At 30.6% G+C, this 15,269-nt stretch overlaps 1 protein-coding gene across 4 annotated transcripts; it reads right to left on the reverse strand.

The window, feature by feature from the left end:
* Window positions 1–895: 895 nt before the first annotated feature.
* On the reverse strand, window positions 896–15,151 carry LOC127731682 (LDLR chaperone boca-like). 4 transcript variants are annotated; one of them, XR_007995687.1, is made up of 6 exons: window positions 14,962–15,151; window positions 12,244–12,400; window positions 10,212–10,293; window positions 8,172–8,310; window positions 1,496–6,903; window positions 896–1,114 (listed from the first exon to the last, which is right to left on the reverse strand). XR_007995687.1 is itself a non-coding variant. In XM_052240462.1 (5 exons), exons 1-5 carry the CDS (start codon window positions 15,148–15,150, stop codon window positions 6,748–6,750), a joined length of 723 nt encoding a protein of 240 aa, XP_052096422.1. In that variant the 5' UTR covers window position 15,151; the 3' UTR covers window positions 896–6,747. The 4 variants fall into 4 exon arrangements, 1 of the variants encoding a protein (XP_052096422.1); XR_007995686.1 differs by having other exon boundaries at window positions 1,451–6,903; XR_007995685.1 differs by having other exon boundaries at window positions 1,399–6,903.
* Between the last annotated feature and the right edge of the window lie 118 nt (window positions 15,152–15,269).

A 15,269-nucleotide genomic window follows, 5' to 3' on the forward strand; every position in this document is an offset into this window, starting at 1 on the left:
AATGTGTTTGAAATTTTTAAAAAGGAATTTCTTCAATATCATGAAATATTGATAAACAAAGAAGGCAAATATGAAAAATTCCATAATCTGGTTGCAGCAAAAATTAAATTAATTTCATGAATTAGAATTTATAATATATCATGTTATCTTATTTCTATTCAGTTGCATGTATGTCATTATTACTATATATATTGTTCACTAACAAATACTAACCTTATCACTGAAATGCTATATACTAACGTTAACGAGGCCGGGATAAGGTACCGGTACTTTATGTATCTCTAACAAATGTAAAATTCAAATAAAATATTATAACAAAAAAAAAAAAAAAAAAAAATTTTCCAAAAAAAACCAAAACATTTGGTGTGTCCGTTTTGTCATTGTTTCAAAATAGCTTGTCTATGTTTGATAAAGAAATGTGATTAATCCTTTTATAGTCTTACTAGACTTATTTTTCATTTTGTGTATATTCTAAGCAATTCACAGCTTGATGATATATTCTTCTTGTTGAACATGTATGTCATTTGTTAACCTCTAAGAGTTTTCTGATTTTTATTATTGTTTTGTAGGGTTTCTGTTTCTACAACGTATACTATTTCTCATTATATACATATTAATCAAATGTCTAAACCATAGCCAAAGACACCATCAAGTAATTTCACTGCTTGTCTGCAAAGACTTTAGCATAAGAAGGGACATCTGCTTGTCTTGTTTTGAAGTAAAAACAAATAAGAATATCAATTTTTATTTGGTTTGTTTTGTTGTATGACTGCTATCTCAAGATCATTAATACCAAACTGAATTCAGAATCTAAATGGAAATTTTTGGCACTGAAACAGGGGGAAATTATTGTCTTTTTTTCTGATGCAACTGCAAATTAAAACAAACCAGAAAATCATTTCATTAGAAATCCACAAGGATCAACATTTTATTATTGTCTAAACATAAAACATTTTATGAAGATCACATACAAATGATCACACAGCCTTTAGGACTCACTGATCACATGATCCATCATGGATCACTGGTCATGTTACCCACCACAGATCACATATCACATGACCATCATGGATCACTGGTCATGTGACCCACAATAGATCACATAACACATGACCTATCATGGATCACTGGTCATGTGACCCACTATAGATCACATATCACATGACCATCATGGATCACTGGTCATGTGAACCACTATAGATCACATATCACATGACCCATCATAGATCACATATCACATGACCATCATGGATCACTGGTCATGTGACCCACCATAGATCACATAACACATGACCCATCATGTATCACTGGTCATGTGACCCACCACAGATCACATTTCACATGTCCCATCATGGATCACTGGTCATGTGACCAACCATAGATCACATAACACATGACCCATCATGGATCACTGGTCATGTGACCCACCATAGATCACATAACACATGACCCATCATGGATCACTGGTCATGTAACCCATCACAGATCACATGACCCATCATGGATCACTGGTCATGTGACCCACCACAGATCACATATCACATGACCTTGAGGCTCACTAACATAATTTTATAAAATCTATCAAACAAATTATTTATGTAAAATTACTCATAGGTGTTTCTGTTCAAAAATGCATTATAATCTTATACAAATCTGGCTTTCGACATTCAATCTTAGTGAAATACAAAACATACTTATACATGTACAAGTATTCCAAAATTACTCACATATCAATTAAATGACTATCTGGATTATTGAAAATGTATTTTAATTAATATCAAGGTTAACATTTTGTAAATATTCAAACAGAGGAAAAATAGTTTGACCTTTTTTTTTAATTTTCAACCAACATGTTTTGGGTGACATTTTCAGGTAAGTGAATAAGAAATGTAACTGTAGATTTTTTTTACACATAAGCCCATTTACTCATGTAATATTATGGAGGTCTACACTTTACCATAGAAATCTTTTTCCGTTGTATTTATAAAGAACAAAGAACGAGACTGTTATACAATAAAACAAAGGACAAGTATAGAATACCCTGTGTGTGACAAAAACTATCTTATAACAAATCATTAGATATGGTCACTGTATACTATAAAGTGATATATTTTCATGAGGGTTTTTTTCTCGCTAGTTTATATTTAGTTTTTGCTGTTATTTTTTTTATATCTTAAACACATCTGACAATCAAATACAAGAATAAAATGCAAATGTTACAACTGCTTCTGGGTTTTGACTTTGAAATAGCGAAATTTTAACCTTGAATATAAACTCCATTAGGGTACATCATATGCATTACTGGAATCAAGTTTTGGAATGTCAAAGATGGTCAAGGTTATCGTTATGGGATACTGCTTATTTCAACATAATTTCATCTTTCCAAAGGGAAACGTACAAGTGAACTGGAGAATTGGTCAATCATGTAAAGCTATATTTATTTTAATTCAGAAATTGCAACAAAAGGTATGAAACAATTATTTGAAATAAATTGGTAATTTTTTATAATATTTTTTTAAAGATATATTTTCTGATAATTTTATTTCTACGGAGGGCGTTAAAAGCACATCAAATTAAATTATTAGATTAATTTATAAAACACTGCATCAAGCTCAACCGTTCTAATTTATAATGCCTTATGATATGGATTTTTATTTAGTAAAAGCGCAAAAAGTTTCAAATTTTCACACAAGACATTAATAAGGGGGAAATTATAATTTTGGATTATCAAATATCCTTAATGTTTGAAAATGAATTATTAACGTTTGATTTACTAATTTAACACCTTAAAAGTGCGTACTGACCAATTAAAAGTGAAGTTATACTAAATTGTTACCTGCACATTTAGTATTTTCTGAGGTGGCATAGAATATGGACTAATCTATTGTTCTATATGCCTTTATGATATTGATATCACATATTATTTCATCATGTTTATATATAATGCTGTTAGTTATGACCTTTCTATTGTAACAGTGTCAGAGTTTAATAAAAAAAATCTCAAGATATAATTTTCTAATTTGGTTAAATCAGAATGAATCTATATATAATTACTTCTCATATATGTCAACAAAAAGTACTTTTTCTTAGATAAAATTTGAGTTTGATATACTCTAAAAAATCAACAAAACAAACTAACTCAAAAAGTCGTAAAAGTATAGCACTATATATTTTATTCTAACAAAGAAAATTGCAAGATATTTAAGCCAGAAAACCATCACAATTTGACTCCTATCATAATTCAAATAGATATCCAGTTTGTACCCTAGAACAACCAGTTTACGATTAATAACACGTTCAGTCTTCACAATAAGATTTTGAATCCACAGGCCCAAAGCTCAATTTTACTAAGATTCAAGTTTAAGACTCTTTATAATTTGGATATAGATTTTAGTTCATATATATTATAATTCAAATATGACGAATTTGAGCCGTGATCTTGACTTTGACAGCTAATGCCACTTTAACAGCCTGCATTTCTTTTATTAACCTTGAAATTTTAATAAAATATTCCTTGCCAAGTTTTAAGTATAATTGTTTTCTGATCAACAATAAAATGTTAAGATACCTAACTGGGATAATGTCAAGAAATAAAAACAAACATAAACAAAGAAAATAGCTTGATGTCAAAAGTTCAGAAGATTTTATGACATAAGCAATCAAATTAGCCAACATATGACAGCATTGTTGTGTTCACCTTACCTACAATAGATTTAAAGGTAAACTGAGGTGTGTGTATAACCAATTACAGGTAAAACAGTAAGTCAAATTATGAAGTATAAACTTATTAATAGATTTATTAAAAACGGTTGATTTTTTTAAATCAACAAGAAATACATTGATGTCCAAAGACAAACATATCCATGTTTAGAATACTTGTTAATTAAAATTTTAAGATTTATGATAAAAGCCAATACTGCAAGTTTATTTTAACAATAAAGATAAATCTTCATTATCGAGGGAAGACAGATAAATCTTCATTATCGAGGGAAGACAGATACTTTTGGTTCCTGATATAAACATTTTTTTTCCTTCACCTTTATAACATACAGTAAACTGATACTTGTCCATTACTTTCAAAACAAAAACATTGTATTACATTACAAGTTTATGAAAAGTTATGAGATGTAAAAGTCATCCTAAAGATTAAGACCGAAAAAAGACAACCTTAGAAAAATAAGTAACTATTACTACAATATTGTTGTGTAGAACCTGAAATTTTATGAATGCCTCAAGTATTTTTTAATTTACATGTGTGTAAATATTACGGGAAGACAGGCAAAATACTTCAAAGCATTTGTTTAAAATAAAAGCAAAATTATTAATAAAGAAATTGCACTTCTTATCAAACCAAAACATTGTATATGCAAACATTTGCCTTTAAATAATTTTCTAAAAATCATTTTTTCAGGTAACAATGACAAAGATATAATTTTTACTAATTTCAGAAAGAAAACTCGTAATCTAAACTCAAAATAAGTAGGTTCCCTGTCAGACAGATATGTATAAGGACATCTTATCAATCAAACTGACAAAAGACTGCTTAGAAATCACTTTGTAAATTTAATTATTTTGTACCATATACACCTAGACTTAATTGTTACAATTTAAACTGAGAAAAATATGCTTCAAGAGCTTTTATTTCATTCAACGGCTATATTATATTAATATATATGAAACATGAAATATGTTTATTTAAGTAGACTTTTAGTCCTCCAAATATTTCAACTGACTTAGGTTCGACAAAAATGAGACTCAATGTTAATTCTTAATCTCAAATATCATAAATATAAATAAATCAGTAATGCCATTTAAAGGTTTATAACTTTATTGAAAAAATATATTCTTCTGCAAGGTAACATACCTTATACATGTTTATAAAACCATTTTTCTGATGCTTATGTCACTAAACTTCTTTAGTTTCTTTGATATTTCTCACTAACGCGTGATAAATTAGTCACATGGAACAACCAATTTACATCTTATATATGAAAACTCTTGGTAATGTAATGATGTCAGATTATTAAAATTAAACACAAAGTCAAGGCATACATATCAGACAATTAACATAAGACACAAACATGAGTAAACAAACAATATAAGACTTTGACTTTCACCAAGCTGCATATTTTAAATAGACATTATCATCTGTCAATACCAGGAAGTGCCTTTGGTAAGAATTGTATGACTGATCACATTTATAATTTATTGACAAATAATACAGATCTGTATTGACATTTTACTGACAAGGATCTGGCACATTTATTCTAATTTCTGTTCTGGTAATTATTATATTAGCAAACGAGAAATGTCCACCTTCAAATTTAATTTACAAGAAAACTTGTAGTATAATTTCAGAGAGATCCATACACTTTAACACAAGTTATTGTCTGTAAACTAGAAAAATGCTTCTTTTTGGCCCTTTTTTGGCCCCTTATTCCTAAATGTTAAGGGATATTAACCCCAAACTGAATCCAAGCCTTCCCTTCGTTATATGAAATCTTGTGGTACAATGTCAGAGAGATCGATACAGTTATACATAAGTTATTGTCCCGAAACTACAAAAATGCTTGTTTTTGGCCCCTTTTTGCCCCTTTATTCATAGACTGTTTGCCCCATTACCCTTAAAATAAATCCCAACCTTCTACTTAATGGTATGAACATTGTGGTACAATTTCGGAGCAATTGAAATACTTATACACAACTTATTGTCCTGAAACTAGATAAATGCTTGTTTTGGGCCCCTTTTGGCCCCTTTTTCCTAAACCGTTGGAACCATAACCCCCAAAATCAATCCCAACCTTCCTTTTGTGGTTATAAACATTGTGTTAAAATTTAATTGATTTCTATTCACTTATACTAAAGTTATTATCCGTAAACCATCCGTCTTCGGACGACGCTGACGACGACGACGTGATACCAATATACGACCAAAAAATTTTTAATTTTTGCAGTCGTATAAAAAGTCTTATATATAAATGTTTGTAAATGCATGCATGAGATTACAAATTTCGTTTCATGAGATATGAACCTCTTTATATATGAATAGTTAGTAATTGGTTAGCATGATATTACAAAGTTTATTTCATGAGATATAAACCTCTTTGGCTAGATAAATATAATTAATTAGTAATTGGTCAGCTAATTTGAATTATTTTTTATTGTTGCTGCCTTTTTTTTTCAAGGGAGGATATATACTCATAATGTATGTTTATATAAGAGATTTCATATAATCAAATTCGAATCGAAAATCGAATAGAGGAGTTTCTAATTTCCCTTTTATGAAGAAGAAATAAACTGCTCATTTTGACATGGGGTCATTTAGGGATAACATGTTTGACATGAAAATATTTCCTTTGTCACGTATTTTTTTTCTTGACAAAATCCCAACCTACTTTATTTAAATAATTAAATAATGTTTAACAGATGGAAAATTTTGCTTTTATGTTCAGCACAATAACAACTGTGTAAATTAGTGATTTAACATTTAGAAAAAATAGAAAAAAATCAATGGCTACAAAATTGACAAGTAATATGAATTATTACTTATACTTGTCTAATAAAACATAATTCTTCTTATATTTTGTATAATGTGGAGGCTCCAAACAAAATAATGAAGCAGGAGTCAAAGAAAATCCAGCTGTTGGTTTCAGAAACCTGCTGAATTTATAATTCTATCAAAAATAAAAAATAAAAAAATTATCCTTTTTCCTCTTTGGAAGACAATTTTAAAATTTACGAACAAACTCATAACTCAGTCTTTTTCCTTCCTGTTCTGTTATCATCAATATCTTTATCTTTTGTAGATTTTTTACTACTTTCACTTTCACTTTTTGATTTATCTTTGATTTTATTTTTAGAACTGTCTACATTTTTCTTTTTATCTGATGATTCTTCTGATTTCTACAAAAGACAACAAACAATTATTTTATTTTGATGTAACTCACTATGTTTATACATTTGTGTGAATTATATTTCATAAAGTAGAAGCACTGTAAAAGTTTTTAAATTCTGGTTATTTTTTTCAGTAGACGTACAATTTTTGTTTATAAGATAGCTCAATGCAGTGATAAGACATATCTTTCCATGCATCAATTCTGCTTGCTTGTTTTTGTTTCAGACTTGAACAATATAAAAAAATTATGGAATGACATTCTGAACATAATTTCTGAAAAAGTTTTTGAACTGGCTAGTTTAAACATTATGTATGTATGTGCCTGTCCCAAGTCAGGAGCCTGTAATTCAGTGGTTGTCGTTTGTTTATGTGTTACATATTTGTTTTTACATAAATAAGGCCTTTAGTTTTTCTCGTTTGAATTGTTTTACATTGTCATTTCGGGTCCTTTTATAGCTGACTATGCGGTATAGGCTTTGCTCATTGTTGAAGGCCATATGGTAACCTATAGTTATTAATTTCTGTGTCATTTTGGTCTCTTGTGGAGAGTTGTCTCATTGGCAATCATACCACATCTTCTTTTTTTATAGTTCCTAAAAACAAGATGAAAATCTATAACAGTTCAATTGAAATTTACACGGCAAAACTTCCTTGGAACAAGGAATATCTTTTCTCAATTTGATTGAAGGATTTACAACTTTGGCTTTCTTAACTTTTGGTTTTGAGTGATTCAGATGAAGTTTATAATTTATAAAAATACAAAAAATACTGTGATACTGGTATATTAAAAGTACTACATCCGCTGGTATTAAAGTCCCACAACGGTAGTATCCACATTGAACCCTGTACTGTGGTACGGATATGATTTAAAGTAATACATCTGCTGGTATAAAAGTCCCACAAGGGTAGTATCTAAGTTGAACCTAGTGTTGTGATACTGGTATGATTTAAAGTACTACATCTGCTGGTATAAAAGTCCCACAAGGGTTGTATTGGCGTTGAACCTAGTACTGGGGTACAGGTATGATTTAAATTGCGCATTTAGCTTTAAAATATAGGAACTTCATAGTATAACTTCCTTTACCAATTTTGTTTAACCTGATATGGTATAGACAAACAGATGCAAAAATCAAAAGAGACCAAAACAGATAAGACTCCTCTACTATAAGGAGCGAGGTTTACCCAAATTATTTAACCTGATATTGGATGGATAGACTAAACCAGATAACACTCCCTACAATAAGACGCCAGGTATAAACAATAAACACTTGTATACCTGTCCTTTCCCTGGATAACTTTTGCCTTCTATTGTAACCTCTTCACATCTTTCTTGTTGGGTTAAAAAATCTTTAACTTCCCAGGCTTTAGATCCATCCGTCAACATAAATATAACTCTGTTACTACCCACTACATATCTGTTGAATTAAGGAAAGATAACTCTGTTACTAACCAGTACATATCTGTTTAATAAAGGAAAGAGATGATGACAAACATCATATACATGTAGTAGTCTGAGGACTATCAGTCAACATAAATATAACTTTGTTTATATCAGATGTCCCCAGGGTCATCTTAAAGGTTGTAGGGAAAATAATGACTGTTTTGCCGAGTGTAAATTCTAGGGATGTCAAAAGATCTGAGATTTAATACTCGGATACTGGGTCATGATACTTGAGAACTCACGAGTACTCGGATGAATCTTAAATGTCAATTGAAAAGTTTAGATTTTAGGTGAGGGATGTATTGTTTTTGTTATTACCTTTCACAAACATATTAACGAAAGACAAACGTACTACAAACATAGCTTGTGTCAATTAAACAATGAATGAGCGACAGTCGTTTCTACAAATAACCTATCATAATAGCAATTATTGTTTGTGTGCGTGTTCATGAACCAAATTTCAATAAAATAAAAAATATTTGCATATAAAGTCTGACAAAGTAGACAATGTATGTATCATCTGTTCCTGAGGAGTTGGTATTCTTTATAATACAACTTGTTTAATAATTTGTCAACAACAATCTTTGACTTCAAATTACTTGTGCTTTTTCGTGTTGCTCAGTCTTTCTTTTTCTGTGTGTTTTTTTTTTTTTGCACTGTCGTTTGTCTGATTTTTAAATTTTTTCTAGCCATGAGGTTGTCAGTTTATTTTCGACTTCGGGGTTTGAATTTCGGCACTGCACATGAAAACATTCCCTTGGAAGGAAAGGATGTTGCTGGTACTACTATAACAAAAAGTATCCTCAGGATAAACATATTTATGTTGTTTATTGATTTTATTTAGTATTAAGAGAGAGATATTTCAATGGAACTAAAGTGAGTGTAAATGTGAAGTGGAAAGATGCATAGCAGGCAAACGAGTATCCAAGTACAAAAACTGTACTCGAGTTCTCGTTGCCATCCCTAGTAAATTCCCATTGCTGTATAACTACTGTGGATTCATTTATTTTCGTGGGTACCAATTTTCGTGGATTAGTGAAAATTTGCATGTTCGTGGATATTTAATTTCGTTGTTTGACCAAAAGTCTGCGTACAAGCCTATACAAAATATGTCATTCGTTGAACATTTAATTTCGTGGTTCACTTGTACCCACGAAATCCACGAAAATTGGTATCCAACGAATAATAATGAATCCACAGTATGTCCTCTTATAGTTGATGTGTTTCACTTGGTTTTGGTCTGTAACCCTGGGTTGGTTTTCCTTAATTGATTCATGACTATTGAACAGTGGTACACTATTATTGCCTTTCATAAGGTAACTTTTCTTTCAATTTGTTTATGTGAATTTGAAACATAATGTATTAAAATTATAGCTGTAAATAAATTTCTTTTCTTTGATAATTTGATTATCTTGTTTAAAAAAAATAATAAATGATTATGTGATTATGTGAGCACAAAGAGGGGCCTCATTTTATTAACTTATGACACAAGATATCAAACAGATCAAGAAAAATTGTAACTATAAGACTCACTGTAGTTGTCTGTGATTTTGTATTTATATTTATGTTCGATGGTTAATTAGATGGTGTCTATTCAATAATACACAAAAGATATTGATACATTATATCGTGTCCATGCATTGTAAATGGTTTCTTTGGACTTTTTTGATTGATTGTTGGTTGTTGGAACATCCAATTAGTACTTTGTGAAATGTGGATAGACATGTTCTTGTGTTTTAAATAACATACAAGATTTTGTGTTGAATTGGTGATCATGAACTAAACATATAATGCACATGAAAACTGGTTTAACCCCACACGTTACCTGTAATAAAACAGACTTGTATGCCATACTATTTAAGATTTTCTGCTCACCTCTGTGTATCAATATGAGCATTAAACAGACTTGTATGCCACAGTGATGTAATTTTCTCAGTTTCTTTTTCGCTTGGGTTTTCTAAAACACAAAGAAATTAAATATCAAATATATATATATATATATATATATATATATAAGTGCCTATAAATAGCAGCACATGACATACAAATCTATGGGAGTGTGGATTAATCAGTACAGAGATTAATTCAATTACACAAATAAAATTATAGATTGCCTAACAATGTAATTTTAACACACTATTTAGTATGTAAATATAAGAATGTTTAAAATATTTACAAAATGATGAAAATAAACGCAATATTTCGCTAGACTAACTAGCTTTATCAAGCGTGCGACTATCCAGGTGAAATCGGATGTAGATGATAAGAAACTTTTGCAGCTCAATGTATATGTTGCACTTGAATTTAGCTGCCTTGAAAATATATATATATAATGAGGTGGTTTAAAACTGTCATTTTTTCAACATTGAAAAACTGTACAAAATGTCTCTGTTCCTTGCATATAACATAGTGTCTTCGTACAAGTACATTCATTGACATTGTTTGTTGCGGAGACGATTTGAATTTTGCAGTGGAATAAACGTTCATATAAAGTTCGATGATTTGGGACTTGGGAGTTCGACGATAATGTTATACCAATAGCATTATTATATCCATAACATATAACTAACTCGATAGTTTGCTAGTAACAACGTTTTTATCCAATATTTACAATATTTACAATCATTTCGTATAACAATTTCACAACATTGTTTTTCGATGTTAACTTATCGCATGATAAAGACAATCTGTTTACGTCTGAACATTAGACATGAAATTTCACACTGATTCCACTAGATGATCATAACAAAGTAATTAAATCGCCACAGCCGCATTTGCAGACGACTATTATTTGAACTCTTAAATGACTAGACTGACTCACTAAAGGTGTTATAAAATTTAGGAATCCCGTTAAGAATTAAGATTAACAATTAACATTCTACACTGTAATAAACTCTTATCTTTAACTAATCTTAGCAGACGAAAATGTAGCTTTATTTCAACATAATTATATTGAAAATTAACGATAAAAATAAACTTGCAAAAATATAAGTGCAATTATTAAAAAAACGATTTCTACTCTATTAAAAATCATAACTAAAAAACAATCATACTAATAAAAACTAAAAACTATTGTCTTCAATTTATTGTTTATGATATTTCCGTTCTATTGTTAGGGCCAAACATATAGTATTACATATAATTTTGATATTTGTATTTTTGTTTGCCCTTTGTGTGACACAGTAGCACATAGATCATTTTCAATGTCTGCACATTTTCCTTATTTTCTCTGGATTATATATATGGACCTAACTTTAACTTACTGTTAACCAACTTATTTTTGTAAGCAATTTATTTTCGGAACTTTCTTGAGTAGAAACATAAAGTGAATATAAATCGTCTCTAACTAAGATTTTCTTCTTAATCAACTACTTTAAGTTAATCAGAAAATCGAGAAACTAAATCGCAGTAAAATGAGAAAGAAAGGGCTTAACAGGAAATAAAGTATTGTCAATAATGAGTTGGTTTACAGTATATATTTCTTTTATTGTCTCCATAAAGAACTTTTATATTGTAATAAGTGGTTTAGAAATAACCAATTAAATTTAAAAGCCCATCAATAAAAGGACAAACAGATGAATATTAACATTCTTGTTATAAATCAGAAATTTGTCATAAATGGAGGGGTTCACTATTAAAAATATCTAAAACCACATTCCTAAAAAGTGTAAAATCAAATTACTTAAAATGAACCCTTTTTAGTAGGTCTTTTTTTATATAATTTATTTCAGTAAGGTTGTGTTTACCAGACATTGTAGGAAAACATAAATACAAAAAATAAAAAGATGTGGTATGATTGCCAATGAGACAACTCTCCACCAGAATTTGTCTTTCATATTTTCTCAGCAATCGCAGAGTATATACTGTATATTACTCTTTTACATATATTTCGTGTTGTCTCTTTTACCTGACACTGTTGCAAACATCATTAGGGTTTTTCCTTTCTTTGACATTTTTATCATTTCTTCTGGTTTACTGGGGTCTAACTTTGACATATCTATTTTGGGTGGTTCTCTTTTCCATTCAGGAAGTTCATCCTCTTCTAACTCATCCTCATCATTGTCCTGAAAGGTAACCATGGTAACCATTACAATTTAAATGAACTAAGTATGTGAAGACATTAAAAATTATCTTATGTTCAAGGCCACACTTTGACTTATAATGGTTTACTCATACAAATTGTGACTTGGCTGCATTATCATGCAGTACAATTTTTATCATTTCAGATTTCAGAAATTAAAAAGAAAATTTCTTCCCATATTTTTTTTGAGGGGATTAATATTCAACAGCATAGTGTATTGCTCAAAAGAATAAAAAAAAATAAGTTCATTAGACCACATTCATTCTGTGTCAGAAACCTATGCTGTGTCAACTATCTAATCACAATCAGAATTCAGAGCTGTATCAAGCTTGAATGTTGTGTCCATACTTGCCCCAACTGTTCAGGGTTTCAACCTCTGCAGTCGTATAAAGCTGCGCCCTGCGGAGCATCTGGTTTAAACTAGATACCCTAATGATGATTTTGGCCAAGTTTGGTTAAATTTGGCCCAGCGGTTTCAGAGGAGAAGATTTTTGTAAAAGCTAACAACGACGGATGACGACAGAAGACGATGGACGCCAAGTCGAATATAGTCACTATATTTTTTTTCAAAGTCGATCATCTTTTGACAATCTTTATAACCTTACACCTTTTGCAGTTCTTGTTAATATATTTTTTAAATGGTGCCGGATTGACTTTAAATATGGGGCCGGATCGTCTTGGACGGATCAACGTGGGGCCAGATCAACATGAAAGCAAAATAAACTGGCATTCTTAATTTTTAAAGGCGTGAAGTTCTTTTAACTCGTCTGTCTGTTTGAAGCAGCAACAGAAACAATAGAGATAATAACACAATATATGAGTCTGGTGAAGAGGAACCGTGATGATCCTGTACCGAGCCTTGAAAATTGGGAATCTGAATGGCAAATGAAATTTAATCCTGAAAAATGCTATGTCATAAATATTTCTAAAAAGTCGAAAACTAATTTATTTCAATATAAATTACATAACCATGTACTTGAATCTGTCAAAGACAGCAAGTATCTAGGAGTTACAACAAGCAATGATCTTGATTGGGGGCCCCATATTAACCCTTTCACCGATAGCTGCCCAGACAGAAGCTACTCTGATACGATGGCTTCCCTGGCTACTATTACTCAAGTGGGAGATATTCATAATAAATGTCAATAAAAACTTGTCTGTAGTTATTTGTGTCTTTATTTCATTCACTAACACCATGTTCACAGTTTTGTTCATGTTTTGATAATTTTTTCTTCAAAAAATATTCAAATTTTCAAATTTTCGGCATTATCTAGGTAAAATTCTCAAAATTCTGCTCTTTGACCCAAAATCGTAATTTTTTAACCCAAAACGGCAAAATTTTGAAAAATTTAATGAGGCTGTACAAATTCCTTTCACTGAACGATGTCCATTCCAAGTGTTTTGTACATAAAACGACATTTTATGTCAAAAAAGTATACTAGTTTGGCATCAATTCTTCCATATTCTTTCAAAAAAAATGTTCCCTCATTTCAAATTCTAGTAAATTCTGTTAATTTCCTCTGATTTTGACACGGTTTTCAACAAACGGAAGCGCCATGTTTACACTTTCATCCGGGGATATTCAACAAAGAAAGGTTATAACTCGTGTTTGCACTGTTTTGAGCGGGAAATATAAAAGAGGTATTCCGATCCCGGTAAAACGGGACTCATCGTCAGCTGTCTGAAGCGTGAATCCCGGTAAACCGGGACTCATCGGCGAAAGGGTTAATTATATAACTTCAAAGGCAAATAAAACACTAGGATTTTTACGTAGAAACATGAAAAATTGTACACGTAAGGTTAAAAACCTTACGTACACATCACTTGTGCGTCCGACCGTACTCCTCACCAGACTGGGATTTACAAACAAAGCCAAATAAACCAAATTGAGCAGATACAGCATAAGGCAGCAAGATATGTTTTTAATGACTATAACGATAGATCACCAGGCGCTGTCACTTGTATGTTAAACAAACTAAAATGGGAAAACTTGCAATCCTGTAGAACAAAAGCTAAGCTTGTCTTGATTTATAAGATTAATGGGGGGTTGGTCATAGTCACTAATGACGTCCTGACACAATCTGACAGGCGAACTAGAGGCCTACATAAATTTTGACATACATATATACAAATAAAGACTTTTTAATCATCTTTTTTCCCAAGTACTATTGCTGTCTGGAACGATCTCCCAGAAACAATTTGCATGTCACCCTCCCTAGAATCCTTCAAAGGTGGTATCTCCACCTTAACATTTGGAGGTTCTAGTTTGGCTAATTAATTAGTGTACTTAAGCCACTGTACATAATGTGAATATCTTTAACATTAAGCTACAACTAATGTTATTTTAAATTGTAATTGAACTGTGGCAAATATTTTTATTTTATTATAACAAAATTTTCGACATCTATTTGCATGTACATAGCGCCACAGTTCCGGGATATTCCACACTCCGGCACCGGAGTCTTTCCCGTACCAGGAAGAAGAAGAAGAAGAAGAAAAACATCATAAAGTATCAATAAGTAATAGGAAGTAATAACACGTCACCTCCCACTGATCAAATAGTCGTTCTAAATCAGCTTCACTGTAATCACGAATGTTTTTCTTCTTCCATTTCTCGTCTTTACCATTTTTTGTTTCTTTTTCGTCTGCTTTATTACAAATTGAAAGCAGAACTAAATTGAAAACTATGAAAATAATAATGTAAAACTGAAAGTTTCCTCCTTTCTCCACCATATTGAAATGATTATTATAAAATACAAATAAAAAAAAAACGAATGAAACTGAAAGGGAATATTTCATTTTCTTTTTATTTCAAATAAATAATATCTGATAAAAAATATCATCTTGGTCTT

This window comes from Mytilus californianus, unplaced genomic scaffold, assembly GCF_021869535.1.
Source record: "Mytilus californianus isolate M0D057914Y unplaced genomic scaffold, xbMytCali1.0.p SCAF_20, whole genome shotgun sequence".
Lineage (NCBI taxonomy): Eukaryota > Metazoa > Mollusca > Bivalvia > Mytilida > Mytilidae > Mytilus > Mytilus californianus.

What these genes read in the sequence shown, in the direction of transcription:
- LOC127731682 (XM_052240462.1), bottom strand. Translation starts at nt 15,150, where the DNA reads ATGGTGGAGAAAGGAGGAAACTTTCAGTTTTACATTATTATTTTCATA. An exon ending in GCTCATATTGATACACAGAG is followed by an intron (nt 8,311 to 10,211) that starts GTGAGCAGAAAA and finishes TTAATTCAACAG; the next exon opens with ATATGTAGTGGGTAGTAACA. An exon ending in GTTATCCAGGGAAAGGACAG is followed by an intron (nt 6,904 to 8,171) that starts GTATACAAGTGT and finishes TGTCTTTTGTAG; the next exon opens with AAATCAGAAGAATCATCAGA.